The sequence below is a fragment of the Paralichthys olivaceus genome, chromosome 8, assembly GCF_024713975.1.
Source record: "Paralichthys olivaceus isolate ysfri-2021 chromosome 8, ASM2471397v2, whole genome shotgun sequence".
NCBI lineage: Eukaryota > Metazoa > Chordata > Actinopteri > Pleuronectiformes > Paralichthyidae > Paralichthys > Paralichthys olivaceus.
In genome coordinates, this window is record NC_091100.1 from 717,501 (window position 1) to 732,554 (window position 15,054).

The 15,054-nt window shown below is 44.3% G+C and overlaps 2 protein-coding genes across 5 annotated transcripts in view; one reads left to right on the top strand and one right to left on the bottom strand.

Moving 5' to 3' along the window:
* LOC109646805 (serine/threonine-protein kinase MARK1-like) overlaps nucleotides 1-8,596 on the top strand; it is a 20,942-nt gene extending 12,346 nt beyond the window's left edge. For both annotated transcript variants that reach the window (XM_069530054.1, XM_069530056.1), the window contains exons 9-18: nucleotides 435-536; nucleotides 1,224-1,343; nucleotides 1,723-1,822; nucleotides 2,167-2,279; nucleotides 2,439-2,580; nucleotides 2,694-2,827; nucleotides 3,503-3,588; nucleotides 3,666-3,818; nucleotides 3,904-4,158; nucleotides 4,630-8,596. In XM_069530054.1, the coding sequence (XP_069386155.1) occupies nucleotides 435-536; nucleotides 1,224-1,343; nucleotides 1,723-1,822; nucleotides 2,167-2,279; nucleotides 2,439-2,580; nucleotides 2,694-2,827; nucleotides 3,503-3,588; nucleotides 3,666-3,818; nucleotides 3,904-4,158; nucleotides 4,630-4,972 (1,548 nt within the window). In that variant the 3' untranslated portion in view covers nucleotides 4,973-8,596. The remainder of the gene's footprint in view (nucleotides 1-434; nucleotides 537-1,223; nucleotides 1,344-1,722; nucleotides 1,823-2,166; nucleotides 2,280-2,438; nucleotides 2,581-2,693; nucleotides 2,828-3,502; nucleotides 3,589-3,665; nucleotides 3,819-3,903; nucleotides 4,159-4,629) is intronic.
* A 1,562-nt stretch (nucleotides 8,597-10,158) lies between these two features.
* Nucleotides 10,159-15,025, bottom strand: LOC109647219 (creatine kinase M-type). 3 transcript variants are annotated; one of them, XM_069530059.1, is made up of 9 exons: nucleotides 14,869-15,025; nucleotides 14,258-14,304; nucleotides 13,783-13,981; nucleotides 13,364-13,509; nucleotides 13,014-13,161; nucleotides 12,505-12,661; nucleotides 12,153-12,276; nucleotides 11,243-11,432; nucleotides 10,159-10,402 (listed from the first exon to the last, which is right to left on the bottom strand). In XM_069530059.1, exons 1-9 carry the CDS (start codon nucleotides 14,882-14,884, stop codon nucleotides 10,242-10,244), a joined length of 1,188 nt encoding a protein of 395 aa, XP_069386160.1. In that variant the 5' UTR covers nucleotides 14,885-15,025; the 3' UTR covers nucleotides 10,159-10,241. The 3 variants fall into 3 exon arrangements, with proteins under 3 accessions (XP_069386160.1, XP_069386159.1, XP_069386161.1); XM_069530058.1 differs by having other exon boundaries at nucleotides 13,364-13,521; nucleotides 14,869-15,023; XM_069530060.1 differs by having other exon boundaries at nucleotides 13,014-13,146; nucleotides 13,364-13,521; nucleotides 14,869-15,020.
* Between the last annotated feature and the right edge of the window lie 29 nt (nucleotides 15,026-15,054).

Genomic DNA, 15,054 nt, shown 5'->3' on the forward strand with positions numbered 1-15,054 from the left:
GAGAACTGCAGACACAAATCTTTTTGGATTGTGTCTGTTGAGGCTGCAGCTACATCTGGTTTTGTTTTATGGAAATAACTTTTGTGTCCAGTGGCTGAACATGACGTCTCAAGAACTCCTCGAGAGAGTTCCTTCACTCAAAGATGAACTGAATAGATTTCAGAGGTCAAAGGTCACAGTCACTAGTGGTTGGCAGAGGAACTGCAGCTTTGTGATTAGTAATGAACTTCATATAAATTAGACCCAAAAATGTTTCTTTACAAATTTACTTATTTATTAAACCAGTTTCAGTCTGAAATTTTAATTTAATATCACATAATTATTGGAATCAGGAAAAAGTTTATCAAAGAAAAAGTGCATGAGGACAGTGTGTGTGTGTGTGTGTGAGGTGAAGGCAGTGGGCTGCTGGGTAATGTAGTTCTGTGACACTGCAGGGGAAGAAGTACGATGGGCCAGAGGTGGACGTCTGGAGTCTGGGAGTGATTCTCTACACGCTGGTCAGCGGCTCGCTGCCCTTCGACGGACAGAACCTCAAGGTCTGTGTGGACGAAATACCAGAAACACTTGTCATTAAAAAAACATCCACACATTCAGCGCAAACTGAACCGAATAAACTGTTGGTCCACACGTTCTTTACTCCAGTAGAAATACACACAAATACTAACACTGTTAGAAACGACTCAAGTAAAAGTATAAAAGTTCAGGCTCTGAAATATCGTCATAGTATAAAAGTAAAAGGTTTCTCTCTGAAGGTCGTTTCCACTGACTGAAAACAAACTGAGACTCGATTCACATTAATAAAGTTCAAAGAATATTTCAGTAAAAAAATTAATTATAGGATTAAAATATAGAAATATGTTTCAGCATTAAAAACTGAAATGTGTGTGTTGACTGAAGTTTCCTTCAGTTCAGGGACAGAGAATGATTCTTCTCCTCGTCACGGACACAAGCGCTGCGTCCTCTGTCTCTGTTTCATCTTTTACGTCTTTTATGTTGCGTGAAATCTGTTGTGTTTGACGTGCACCGAAACAACAAGGGATCATCTTCTCTGTGTTTTTGTCCATTTTGGTTAAAATCTGAAGCTCAATGTTTTCAAAAATAATAAAACTGATAATTCCCCTCAAAGGCTTCAGAACAAAAGCATCGAAACTGTAAGAAGGAGAAAGTTCAGATATTTATGTGAAAGTGTGTGTGTGTGTGTGTGTGTGTGTGTGTGTGTGCAGGAGCTGCGGGAGCGTGTCCTCAGAGGAAAGTACCGGATTCCCTTCTACATGTCGACTGATTGTGAAAACCTGCTGAAGAAGCTGCTGGTTCTAAACCCCGGGAAACGAGGCAGTTTACAGGTAACACACGGGAATCGAACAAGCGACCTGCAACCGTAAACCCTGTGAACCTGTGGAAGCTTCAGTTGTCATAGAAATTCAAAAGCTTTAGTTTGTCCAGTTTGAGCTTCTGTAAAAAAAACATGGCTGCCTCTGTAGAGAGGACCCGCTCCTGGTATAAATAAAAAGTATGTAAATATAAAGTATTTAAATTAAAGTGTGTAAATATTTAATGTCTAAATATTAAGGGTAAAGAAAACAACAATTTATACAATTTAGATGAAACACACAAGTGAAAACATCACCAGGATTATTTCATATTTTCTGCCAATAGATCAATTTGAACCTTTATCGTTAAAACGACGAATGAAACAGCTTCTTCCTGTATTTGTCTCCGCAGCAAATCATGAAGGATCGATGGATGAATGTCGGCTACGACAGTGAAAACCTGAAACAGTTCACCGAGCCCGAGCAAGACTTCAACGACCTCCAACGCATCGGTCAGACACACACACACACACACACACACACACACAGGCACGTTTGTACTTCTATCTTAGTGAGGACACTCATTGGCATAAGGCATCCCCTTGCCCCTTGATGTAACCTAAACCTGATTCTAACCCCAAAGGTGAGTCATAAAGTGAGGACCAGACAAAATGTCCTCACTCCGTAGGTTGTAGGTTGAAAATGGTCCTCACCAAGATATCCGTACAAGAGCACGCACACACACACGTGTGGCTGATGTGAAACATTAGCATTTAACTCAAACTTGTTAGCATAGCTGTAGCCTGTGAGCGTTGTGACCACTGCTGAGCGGACTGTCCCCTTTCTGACCAATCAGAGCTGATGGGGACGATGGGTTTCCCTCAGGAGGAAGTGATGAAGGCGCTGGACGGCCCCAAATACAACGAGGTGACGGCAACGTATCTGCTGCTGGGGAGGAAACCTGTCGAGGTGAGTTAGCATGGCAGCTGTCATACATTCAATGGACATGTGTAGCCTAGCTTAGCAGAAAGACTGGAACCAGGGGTAAACTGCTAGCCTAGTGCCTTCAAAAGATGAAGGAGAGCTGTGATCATCTGCCCAGAATCCTCTTGTGACTCTCTCCACCAGTTTGAAGGCACCGAGTCTTTGTCCCGTGGTAACCTGGCTCAAAGGTCACGACCCTGCAGCGACCTCAACGGCTCGAGTCAGTCACCCGCCCACTCTCGCAATGTACCAGCCAATCAGAAGCAGCGACGTTTCAGTGACCACGGTGAGTTTATGTTAATCAAGTTCTGTTTGCTCCGCTCTCAGTTCGACCTGAGACACGTCTGTGCGTTTACATATTTATCCACAGTCTTTCGTATACTCTGTTTTGTGTCTCAGTGGCGCCCTCTATCCCTCCGCCTGTCTCCTGCACCAAGCGTTCCCACGCCAACAGCGTAGAGAGCGACAGGAAGGATGAGCCTGCCTCACCCATGGGAGCTCCAGACCGCCGGAAGTCAGCCACAGAGTCGGGGGTGAGAGGATACAGATCTGCATTTTAACCAGAGACACACTCTTTGAATTCAGATTAACAGTTGGCTGATGTGAAATACTTCAGACTAACCAGGACTAGGAAGAGTTTCAATACAACACTTGACAGCACGGTTTTCAATTTAATCCTTACTTAAAGCATCAGCGTGTAGAATTTAGTGGCATCTAGTGTTGGAATTGTATACTGCAACCAACTAAATACCCCCCAGACATTTCCAGGTGCTCAGTAGAATCTACGGTGGCCTTGAGGTAACGAAAACTTGACTCTATGAACATAGTGGTGCCACATGAATGATGACCCATCCCTTAAGTCGCCTCAACCTTTTCCTCTAGCACCACCTTCAGGATGAACTTTATATTTTTAGCTCCACTACTGATAAATCTTGAGAAAAAGATCCATCATCATGTTGTGGCAGTGATGAACAGGTAGGGGGCAGTAACTTCATTTCATTCTCTGTGTCTTAGGTCCAGCCCAAATTTTGGTTCATCTCTATTATCAGCTCTCTGCATGAATCTAAATAAAATAAAAGACGATTGCTGATGTGTTTCAGTCAGTGTTCCACCTCCCGGGAAACTAAACCCGCTCAAAGCACCAGAAACAGATTCTGAATATTCTCATGCAGAATCTGTTTAAAGAGATTAGTGTCTGTGTGTTTCAGAGCATTACTCGGAGGAACACGTATGTTTATGAGCGAACGATCACTGAACGCCACTCCACTGCAATTCCCAACGGGAAGGACAGCAGGTGAGGTGAAATCTTTTGACTTGTCCCTGATCGCTTGCAGATTTTCCATATCAATAAATCTGCTGTGTGTGTTTAAGTCTTCCTGAGGTTCTTGCAGCAGCATCCCCCTCCCCATCGCCAGGGGCAACCATCTCCTCCACGCGCCCCCGTCATGTCAAGTCCATGTCGGCATCGGGACACCCAATGAGGTCCAGCCTGCCTCCCATCGACGACAACGCAGAGTATCAGAGGTTCTTTGAGTCTCCTCACGGCAGGCAGACCTTTCAGTGAACTTGTTGTTCTTTAATAACGACATCCTTTCCTCTCACCCCCCAGCTCTCCCCACCAGCCTCCCTCCTCGCCCTCCGCCTTCAGCGTCACCAGCAGCAGTAGCACCACGCCGGACCGCAGCAGCTTCCCCCGCGGTTCCTCCAGTCGCTCCACCTTCCATGGTGCTCAGCTTCGGGACCGGCGACCTGCCACCTACAACGGCCCGCCGGTCTCACCCAGCCTGTCGCAGCATGCTGCCGCGCCTCGCCGTGGCACATCTGCCTCCCTCATCGGAAAGATCACCTCCAAATTCGTTCGCAGGTCAGTAACTGCAGGGGGCGATGTTGAGCAGTTGTGAGCTCATAGGGAAGGGGCGAGTTCAGGAACCACAGTTGTGCACGCGGTGCAGAAATACCTTTTCAATTACAGCTACTGCTCTGTGCACTAGTATCATATGCATGGGCGTGGTTTTTACAAACTCAGATTTTAAGACAAATAAACACCTTCAGCAGGAGTCATGTACAGGAAGTAACTAGTGAGCCTGGACAGGAAGTCCTGCCTAAAGCTGGTTGATTGACAGCTTAGCTCTTCAAGGAATCACGAAAGTAAAAGAATAAGAAATAATAATAAAAAATAAAAGTATATGAGTTATATGAAGTATTGTTAAGTATTCATAAAATAGAGTAATGTGCAGTTTTATAAAAATATATAAATAAATGTATACATAAATCAAACATTTACTTGTGTGGGTTAGTCTCCATCAACGCTCTGTCTCTGCTCTCCTTCCTCCAGGAGTTTATCGGGCGAACCTAAAGAGGAGATCCGGGAGTCCAAGCCTCGTTCCCTGCGGTTCACCTGGAGCATGAAGACCACGTCCTCTATGGAGCCGGGGGACATGATGAAGGAGATCCGCAGGGTTTTGGACGCCAACAACTGTGACTACGAGCAGCGCGAGCGCTACTTACTGTTCTGCGTGCACGGAGACGCCCGGCAAGACAGTCTGGTCCAGTGGGAGATGGAGGTGTGCAAACTCCCCCGCCTTTCACTCAATGGCGTGCGGTTTAAAAGGATCTCTGGCATGTCCATCGCCTTCAAAAACATCGCCTCCAAAGTGGCCAATGAGCTCAGGCTGTGACGGAGGAGAACACCTCTGCTTCTCCTAATGGCGCCGCCTGATGGCAGCCGTCATGTGTCGACTCTATTCCAGACTAACTGCTGTCTGACTCAGAGAAAACACTTATTTTACTCGACATAGTTACTATTTAATGTTATCGCTAAATGTTGATGCCAGTGAAACCAAATATTTCAACAAGCAGACGTTCAGCAGGTTGTGGTTCGTCCCTCAGTGTTTATCGCTGCGTTTACATGCACTGAAGAAATCAGATTTTTCCAAACTTTGAAAACTGAATTGTTAAACTTAATCTAAAGTGGAAACTTGACATCAGGTCAAAGGGATTAAAGAAACCAGATGGGTCATAAACCAGGTTTCTATGACGATGACAAATACGCTTTGTTTTAAAAAGAAAATGATCTGTGTCTCAATGTCCGTCCACACTAACGCACCTGAAAACACACGTCACATGACCGTTCACCTACACCGGTCATGTGGTGTAAACAGGAAGTAGATCGTCTCCGTTGCAGTTGGTTGCTTTGTCACAGAAACTCCTCTGAAGGAGGAACAGTGATGGTGAACCACGAGGTGGAACCGTTACTGACAGGAAGTAGCAATAAAACTTAAATGTGTGGACGTTGCTTTAACACCTGTTTGGAAAGGGTCAATAATTTGCATGTTAAAGAGCCAGGACAGAAAAGAGTTTTGTGCAGCAGAGAGCGATGAGACTGCATGAAATCTGGACTTTTAATGATATTTCTGTGCATGTCCAGCTCGTATTCTTGCCTTAACCTGATTACAGTAAGAGTGAAATCTGGTTCCTGAAGTCAGGTGAAACATTAACTGTGAAACTGTCCTGGCGTGTGAAACACACAATATTCACCAGCTCATTGTTTTCTGATGGCATGAAACTCTCTCTGTTTGTTGCCTTCAGTGACCCAGCGAGCTAACGTTCAGACTGAATGTGTTCAGACTGAATGTGAGTGGAAAGAAATCCAGAGTGAAGCCAGAACATTTCTGGAGTAAGAGACACTAGAATGTCCCTCAGTAGAGCTCATGACTCCACCAAGGCCCAACAGTCCTCTTAAATTCAATCGAGCCTTAAAGCTCAGCCAACAAAACTACAACCATCCATCATCTATATCTTGGGAGGTGGGAACAATAGACGTGGGAACAATAGACGTGGGAAGATGGAGACTTGGTAACGCAAGACTTGGGAACGTTAGACTTGGGAACGTTAGACGTGGAACATTAGACTTGGGAGCGTTAGACGTGGAACATTAGACTTGGGAACGTTAGACGTGGGAACATTAGACTTGGGAACGTTAGACGTGGGAACGTTAGACTTGGGAACGTTAGACTTGGGAACGTTAGACTTGGGAACGTTAGACGTGGGAACGTTAGACTTGGGAACGTTAGACGTGGGAACGTTAGACGTGGGAACGTTAGACTTGGGAACGTTAGACGTGGGAAGATGGAGACTTGGTAACGTAAGACTTGGGAACATTAGACTTGGTAACGCAAGACTTGGGAACGTTAGACTTGGAAACTTTAGACTTGGGAACGTTAGACGTGGAACATTAGACTTGGGAACGTTAGACTTGGGAACATTAGACTTGGGAACGTTAGACGTGGAACATTAGACTTGGGAACATTAGACTTGGGAACGTTAGACGTGGGAACATTAGACTTGGGAACGTTAGACTTGGGAACGTTAGACGTGGGAACGTTAGACTTGGGAACGTTAGACTTGGGAACATTAGATGTGGGAACATTAGACTTGGGAACGTTAGACGTGGGAACGTTAGACTTGGGAACGTTAGACTTGGGAACGTTAGACGTGGGAACGTTAGACTTGGGAACGTTAGACTTGGGAACGTTAGATGTGGGAACGTTAGACTTGGGAACGTTAGACTTGGGAACGTTAGACGTGGAACATTAGACTTGGGAACGTTAGACTTGGGAACATTAGACTTGGGAACGTTAGACGTGGAACATTAGACTTGGGAACATTAGACTTGGGAACGTTAGACGTGGGAACATTAGACTTGGGAACGTTAGACTTGGGAACGTTAGACGTGGGAACGTTAGACTTGGGAACGTTAGACTTGGGAACGTTAGACTTGGGAACATTAGATGTGGGAACATTAGACTTGGGAACGTTAGACGTGGGAACGTTAGACTTGGGAACGTTAGACTTGGGAACGTTAGACGTGGGAACGTTAGACTTGGGAACGTTAGACTTGGGAACATTAGATGTGGGAACATTAGACTTGGGAACGTTAGACGTGGGAACGTTAGACGTGGGAACGTTAGACTTGGGAACGTTAGACTTGGGAACGTTAGACTTGGAAACTTTAGACTTGGGAACGTTAGACGTGGGAACGTTAGACGTGGGAACGTTAGACGTGGGAACGTTAGACTTGGGAACGTTAGACGTGGGAACGTTAGACTTGGGAACGTTAGACGTGGGAACATTAGACTTGGGAACGTGGGAACGATCCCTCAGAATGAGAACTGCAGCTCCTGGTGAAGGTCGGTTACTGAGCTGCAGCACGTAACACACAAACACTTGTGATTATCGGTGTATATGTTTCTAGCTAACGTTAAAGTTTCTCCAGTCGGAACAGTTTTGTTGTCAATGACTGCGAAAACAGTTGAGCCATTCACTTGGTGTCGTACCAGAAGCTCACGGACGACAGATGTTCGCTCATATACCCACAAATATACGTAGGAAAGAATTTAAATGAGGCATCTAATTTGGGTTTTTCTCCAGCTAATGTTAGCGTAGCATAGCATTCTGTTTTACTTGATGGTTAAGTGACTTTTTATTGAGTCTGTCTGACCTGGACGTGTTTGGTGAAACACTGATTTGAATTGTCCACTGAGCACAGTGACCTGTTGTCCGTCCAAAGGTGACGATTATTCTCAGCTTTAGTTCCTATGTTGCACAGTTTGAAGCAGAGTAATGAGCCATACAATGTGATGAACAATCAGTTTGTGACTTGTACCATCATCGCTGTTGGTTGTATAACAGAGGAAATGTGTCGTCCTGTTAATACCTTTGCAATAATATCAGACTGTTGGTAATGATTGTGATGCAGAGACCTCCTGGTGGTTGGACATGAGATGAAAACAGATTCATTTTTGTTAATGCTCTTTAAAATGTTACCTGTCCGGGTGGAAACAGTTTTCATTTAGTCTGAATTTGTTCTTTGTTTCCGCCACTGAAAACATGAATCGGAACCTTTTTTTATTGATTTTTAAGGCTTTGAGATAAATTACATTTTTATATATATATAGGTGTTTGTGTTTATGTTGGAGATCAAACCAGAACTAAATGCACTTCGAGTTCAACAAAGTAAATCCTGTTTACCACTCACGTGTCCTCCGTTCAAACTTAAAGGATTCAGTTGTTTTTCAACAACATGTGAGTTCAGCTCCAAGCTCATTGGTTCCTATTGAATATGTTTAAAAACACCCCACAAACATACAGGATAGTTTTTTTTATTTCAAACAAACTGCAGGATGTTAAACCTTTTGGAGCAGAAATGATAAACCAATCAGCAACAATTTCCACCATCGCTAAATGTCTAACTTTCGATCTGTATGAAAGTTGCAATGTAAATAAAGTTTGGATCAATGATATATTCGCTGTTTCGTGCATCACAAGTATGAGAATTTGAGGCCTATGTCACACATGACCTTGGTCTGTGGGGAACAAACACTTTACTGCCACTATACAGACAAAACAATTCAATGATTAATAATAATAATCTGCTTTATGGGTGGAAAAGAGGGGAGAGAAGAGAGAGGTTTAAGGGGGAGGGGGAGAGAGGGACGCGAGAAAGACCGGGAACGCTTAGTTCCTGTTGAGGTGCTTAAGTAGGTGGTTTTTTGACAACGACTAAATACAGACAAATAGATGTGTTCAGGTCGGGGCTCTGATGAAGCGTGACAAGTTTGGATAATGCACAGTGGAGTTATAAAAACCTCCTTAATTATGTAGAATCAGTTGGTGGCGCTATGTCCCTGAGTTCATACTTACATATGGATCGTTCAGGCTTTGACGGATCATGTTTGAGAAATTTGGTGCCGATTGGACAAAAACTCACAGTTTTGAGACTTCATCAATTTCTTGAAGCCCTTCTCACAAAGTCTGTCATGGTTGTGGTCAATGGACGAGGAAGAGTAGACCAAATTGTAAGACGTGTTAAAAAAAAACAAGACATTTCCTGTTGCCACCAGGGGGCGCTGTGATTGGAAATCAAGATTTTTGTGAGGATGTCCTCAGGCCAGGACTCTTGTCATACATGTGAAGTTTGGAATAGATTCCACCATATAAGTCCAAGATACAACTTATTATTATGGCCAGTGGTTTAAATTTGCTGTCCACAGTCACACCGTGACCTTTAATTACACCGTGTGATGAAAACCTTTAATTACTCTTAATCTCCATGGCGTTCAGACGACACTCACCAAATAAGAAGTTGCTGTAGGAAGAGTTCATGTGTAAATCTGCCAAAATGGCCACTAAATTCAAAATGGCTGACATCCTGCTGAGGTCAAGCAGATTTTTACTTGGAATTTTTTGTGTGTCTGGTCATGATACATGCGTGTGTGTGTTGAATTTCTTAAAGATCTGTCACAGGAGACAGAGGGGCTGTGTTTTAGGGGGCGCTGTGGAGCCATTTTGCCAAACCCGTTTCTAATTAGCCCAGAATACGTACATTCCCATCACATTTGAAGTTTTTGTGAAGTTTTCGAGCATGTTAAGTTAGAAATGTGATTAATTTGCCTGAATAATAATAATAACAACAATCAGAGCAATTCAAATCTTCTGCATAAGACACCAGCTGCTGCCTGAGTTCTCCTTTCACCAGCTTCAAGAAAACTTCCGGAACAAATTGTGGTTGAGACAGTCCAGGGTGGTGTCAGGGCCAGTGAGTATTCTACTGTCTGATGGCAGTTGGATAAAGGCCGATACCATTTCTTGTGAATTTGTGTTGTTTGTCACACACACACACATATCACACATAAAACTCATAATCATACGTACACCAATACACTAAGATTATTTTATAATATTTAAAGATTCAGCACTTTTGTTAGTTTGTTTAAAATGATTTTAGCAGCAGAGATTTGATATTTGATCATTTAATGACATGATCATTTAACTCAATGTCAATAAATATCATCTCCCACTAGAGCAGGTTTCAGTGTTTAATTATTATTACTCATCTTATCAATGTGATTATTTATTCTCGTCAATCCAGCCAATCATCTTCTGGGTTTACTTCTGAGTTGGAACAAGCTCGTCGATGTCTCTGTCGACCTCCAGCCTCTTCTCCATGGCGATGAGCAGTTTGACCCCGTCTACCACCAGCTGGGTCAGTTCCACCTCGCTCAGGCCAAAGGTCGCCGTGTTGCTCACAAGATACAGCGCAGAGGATTCTGGGAGGAAAAAAGGGGTTGGAATAAAGTGAGGAGCAACTGCATGAAAAGAGAAACAAGCACATTTCAGGCTTCCGCTCAGAAAGTAGTGCCAGTGTGTACAGATGATAAATACTCTGAGCTGCTGACCTCACATACACAAACAATACAGATGCCAGTTTGACACAATTCAATCGATTGTTAACAGAGAAGAAGTGAACTGCACAAACAACACAACACTGTTACTGCCAATCAGCAACAAGAGTATTCATGTTCGTGCACAGGACAACGGGAAACAGTCGTAAACTGTAAACGCTGTACTCACCTATTACATCTCAATGGCCTTAGTTAACGTACACCGCCAATATTGTTTTGGAACGTAACAGCTGTTAGCCACTGGACAAGCTAACCCTGCTATCTCACAGGACATTACAGCCACAATCATTTTCACGGTAGCGCTCCGAATGCTAAGAGCTGAAGCACCACGGACTGACCCGTGTGAACGTCGGTGAGAGACCACTGAGAGTTGAAAGGTAAGAAAAGGTTTCACTGTTTCTGTTTGACACGTGGAAACACCTTTCAACAGGTCAATACCGTGTTTTCTCATTTGCCAATGCAACTTTTTGAGTTCAGCAACAGCCTCTGTTCACATCGAGCATGTCCTGGTTTAGACTCCTGACCACGCTGCAGGCCGCTGTGACTTCATACATAACGTCTGAGGAGCAGAAAGAGTAAATACAGATGTGTGTTTTCTGGTAACTTTGTTCCCCAGAATCGCTTTGACGTGTGACCAAGACCTGAACATAGAGAACTCATAGGCCTGGAAATGAATCTCATCGATGGGACGTCCGCCCTCTGTACCTGTTTTGTCCAAACGCATCCTCAGTCTCTTCAGGATGTCCTGGAGGCGTTTGTGTCTGGGAAGCTGTTGCAGTTTCAGGTGAACGCTGACCCTTAGGCCCGTCCCCACGTCAGCTGGAGAGCTGGTCACCCATCCCAGCTGCTGCTTCCAGATGAACGGGTGTTTGAACTCTCTGTAGTACGCATCGAGCTGGAAACACAGGAAAGGGAGACAAACAATCCCAAACTCATGAAGATATAATGCCACAATACAATACAAGAGCTCAGTTAATCCTTTTCCAATTGAAGGAACCTTACAACCCATGTGAAGAGGTGAAATACACTCAGCAAGCACTTTCTTAGGAATGCCATATTAATTATGTGGTAAACTGCTCCATGTTGACATGATTGCATCTCATCATTTCTGCCACAACCTGAAGGTTTTCTACACGTCCAAATCTAGTAACTGTGGAGGAAACTGAAGGACATGCTCACCTCATTGGCTCCAACAATCACATGTTTCCTCATTGTCTGATGTGAACATTAATTGACGTGTATGTGGAGGAGGCTCAGAGAACCTCCAGGTGAACCAGGGAGAGGCGATTGGCCCAGTTGAGACTAGTTGGCCAATCAACTCTCCCTGGATTCAGAAGGCGGCAGCTGAGCTGCCAGAGGGAGACACAGAGACACATGAGAGAAACTGAGCTGATTCTGCACCACACTGCTGCCACATGATTGGCTAACCAGATAATTACCCAGATAAGCAAGTGCACAGATTGTGCTTGGTTACAAATCATTAGTTGTCAATAAAATATATACAGATGGACTAAACCTACAGACAAAATGTATTAAAAGCTAATTTCCATTTTGATTCAAAACTTTGGTCTCCCTGAGAAGCTGCACCTTCCTGACAATCGGACACATTTCTGACCTTCTGCAGGTTGATGCAGATGCGTTTAAATGCCTCCACCATGTTGGCGTCGTCTTGTGTGGACACCAGTCTGAGGTGGTCTTCCATGTTGACCCAGACCACTAGGCTGCCATCGTTACTGATCCTGCAGAAAGGAATCACAACGTGACATTGGGCACATTGTGCTAATTTAATGTGGGGGGCGGTTTCATCCATCCATCCACTATCTACTTTGCTTATCCTTTCAGGTTTGTGTTGGGAGCTGGAGCCAATCCCAGCTGACATTGGGCCCAACCTTACAATTAACGATTGACCTGTTCTACCACCTGAGCCTTTTCCATCCAGACTACAAACCAGGCGGTCGCAGACTGACCACACAGCCCTGGCATCGGGCCAGTCGCGGGCCACACCGATCCGCTGCTGGGAGGACGACGGTGGAATCAGGTTCAGCTCCGTCTGTTGGTCCCGGTCCAGCTTCTCCAGTGAGAGGAATCGACCCGGCAGCTCCTCCTCCTCCAGCCGTTGCAGTGCTGAGAATAAGAGGAGAATATGCTCAGGGGTAGGTATTCTGCAACCTCAACACTAGATGTCACTGAATCCTTCACAGCGAACCGCTCAACCACTTTTTTTATCATCTGGCTTTTGTCCATTGTTTATCTTCAGATCGTGCAAAGAGAACTTCTCAGTTTCTACTGTGCTCATGATGTTGATCATGGCTCAGTGGAAGAAAAGAACAGAACAGCAAACCCTCTGGGTTTTAGTGGGCTTAAAAAACTACGTGTAGCCGCTCATTTTGTTGTAAAAGAGGAATAAGAGGGATCAGATCATTTAGAGAAAAAACAAGGTTGACGAGAAATAAACCAGCTCTCAGACCATCAGTACCTCTTCTGGCCAGTGTGAGGAGCTGTCTGCGCTCTCCTCGGCTGCAGTGTGTCGGGAAACAGAAGTCGTCAACACCTCGGACAACGCTCACCTCACAGCGGACGGCGTACGATCTGTCCAGGTCATCGCCCCCCTGCACACACAGCGTCTTCTCACATTATAAACCTGTAACTGGCTCTAAACCTGACGACGTAAAAACCTGCGTAAACTTACGTTGTTATGCTAAAGCACAGTCGTAATCTCTGCACCTTAAACACAGCTCAGATTGAGCGTCTGTTACGAAACTCCAGTTCAAGTTTTCCCTCATATGAGACACTTGTCATCATGTGGTCGGGGGTGCTGTGAACTACCTTCAGGTTATTGTAGTTGAAGTCACTCTCTGGCGTCTGGCTGCTGATCTTGTGTTCGTGATGCGCCTCGATGACTCGGTCGAAGAAGTCACAGAACAAGATGTAGGACTGAGCGTCACCCGCAACGCATCCCACAGACACAGCACCTGAACAGTCACCTTCATACACAGTTCAGATGGAATGGACCAATCACAAATCCTCCCACACTGAAGGAACATATATGTTTTACCTCATTTATTCAAATACAACTACTCAAAAGGAAAAGTATATTTATACACAAATATATCCGATTGCTTCATCGGCCTGAAACCTGGAAAACACAAGTAATGAAAAACAGCTAATTCTTTTAAAGAGAGAGAGACATGTTCAAGAGCACAAGTTCCATCCTCTGTCCTGTCATGACATCACAGTGACATCACCTGGTTCCTCCAGGCCCGGACGGATGACATCATCGAAGACGACCCCGCTGTGGGTGCAGCGGTCGAACTGTCGGCAGTACATGTCCCGTGTGAGGATCCGTCCCATCCAGGTCGAGTTCCTGCACAGGTCAGGAAACTCTTCCTCGGGGGAACCTCTCTTCAGGCGGAACTGGGACATGGGGTTGGGGGGAACCAAACTCTGAACGCACAGGGAGGATCTGTTAGTCAAAATGATTTCAGCGAAGGTTGAGAAAAAGGTTCACAGTAAAAATTCTGAGGTGGCAGGTTTGAACAATTACAGAATGATTGAATTAAATTCAGTTACAGTTCTTCAGGCAGTGTCAGTCCTGACTGTCAGTGTCAGTGTCAGTCCTGCACTGACTGTCAGTGTCAGTCCTGACTGTCAGTGTCAGTGTCAGTCCTGCACTGACTGTCAGTGTCAGTCCTGACTGTCAGTGTCAGTCTGTGTCATTACCTCTAAAATCGGCCGGTACCTCGTCTCCATAGGAAACACAAGCGGAGCTGCGACAAAGACAAAGTGTTTTTTATAATATAGCACCGATATGATTCTTTTTGTTTGCTGATATAAAAACTTTCATTCAACAGAACAAAAAACGACAGAAAAAAATGTATTCTAGTTCTATATATTTGTATTTTTGCTTTCTTTCTATCCTCTTTCATTTACAGTTGTTCATGTTTATTTATATTCTGGGGTATTATTTATATATAAATCAAATTTAATGTGAAGCCATTGTTTATATATTAAATCAATGAGTCACTCCTTAAAAAAGAGAATAAACAATATCTAGAAATAAATGATGCCTGGAAAGTTCAGGGTAAAGATGAAACACTTATAATTAATCAAGTATCTTGATTAACTTCCCTTCAAATGAACTGTTCAGTCTGAACCTCCTCGAATCATTCACATGTTAATCATCACCGGAGATTCTTATTCAAACTCTCAAGTGGAGGATGATCTCAACGCCACACGGAGGATCCTGTCAACTTCATCTCTTCATGCAAAGCTGGACTCAAAGATAACAAGTGAAAACCTGAGTCATGCAGTGGAAACGAAGGGACACTCACGTTTGACCTTCCACATGTCGTCAAGCAGCCGTCAGCGCAACAAAAGATCCAAGAATAGTTGTGTTGGTTCAGAGCAGCTCATCCTGCAGGAGTCCAGTTACAGAGCAAACAATGTCAGCCTGTTTATAACCACTGTGTGTGTGTGTGTGTGTGTGTGTGTGTGTGTGTGTGTGTGTGTGTGTGTGT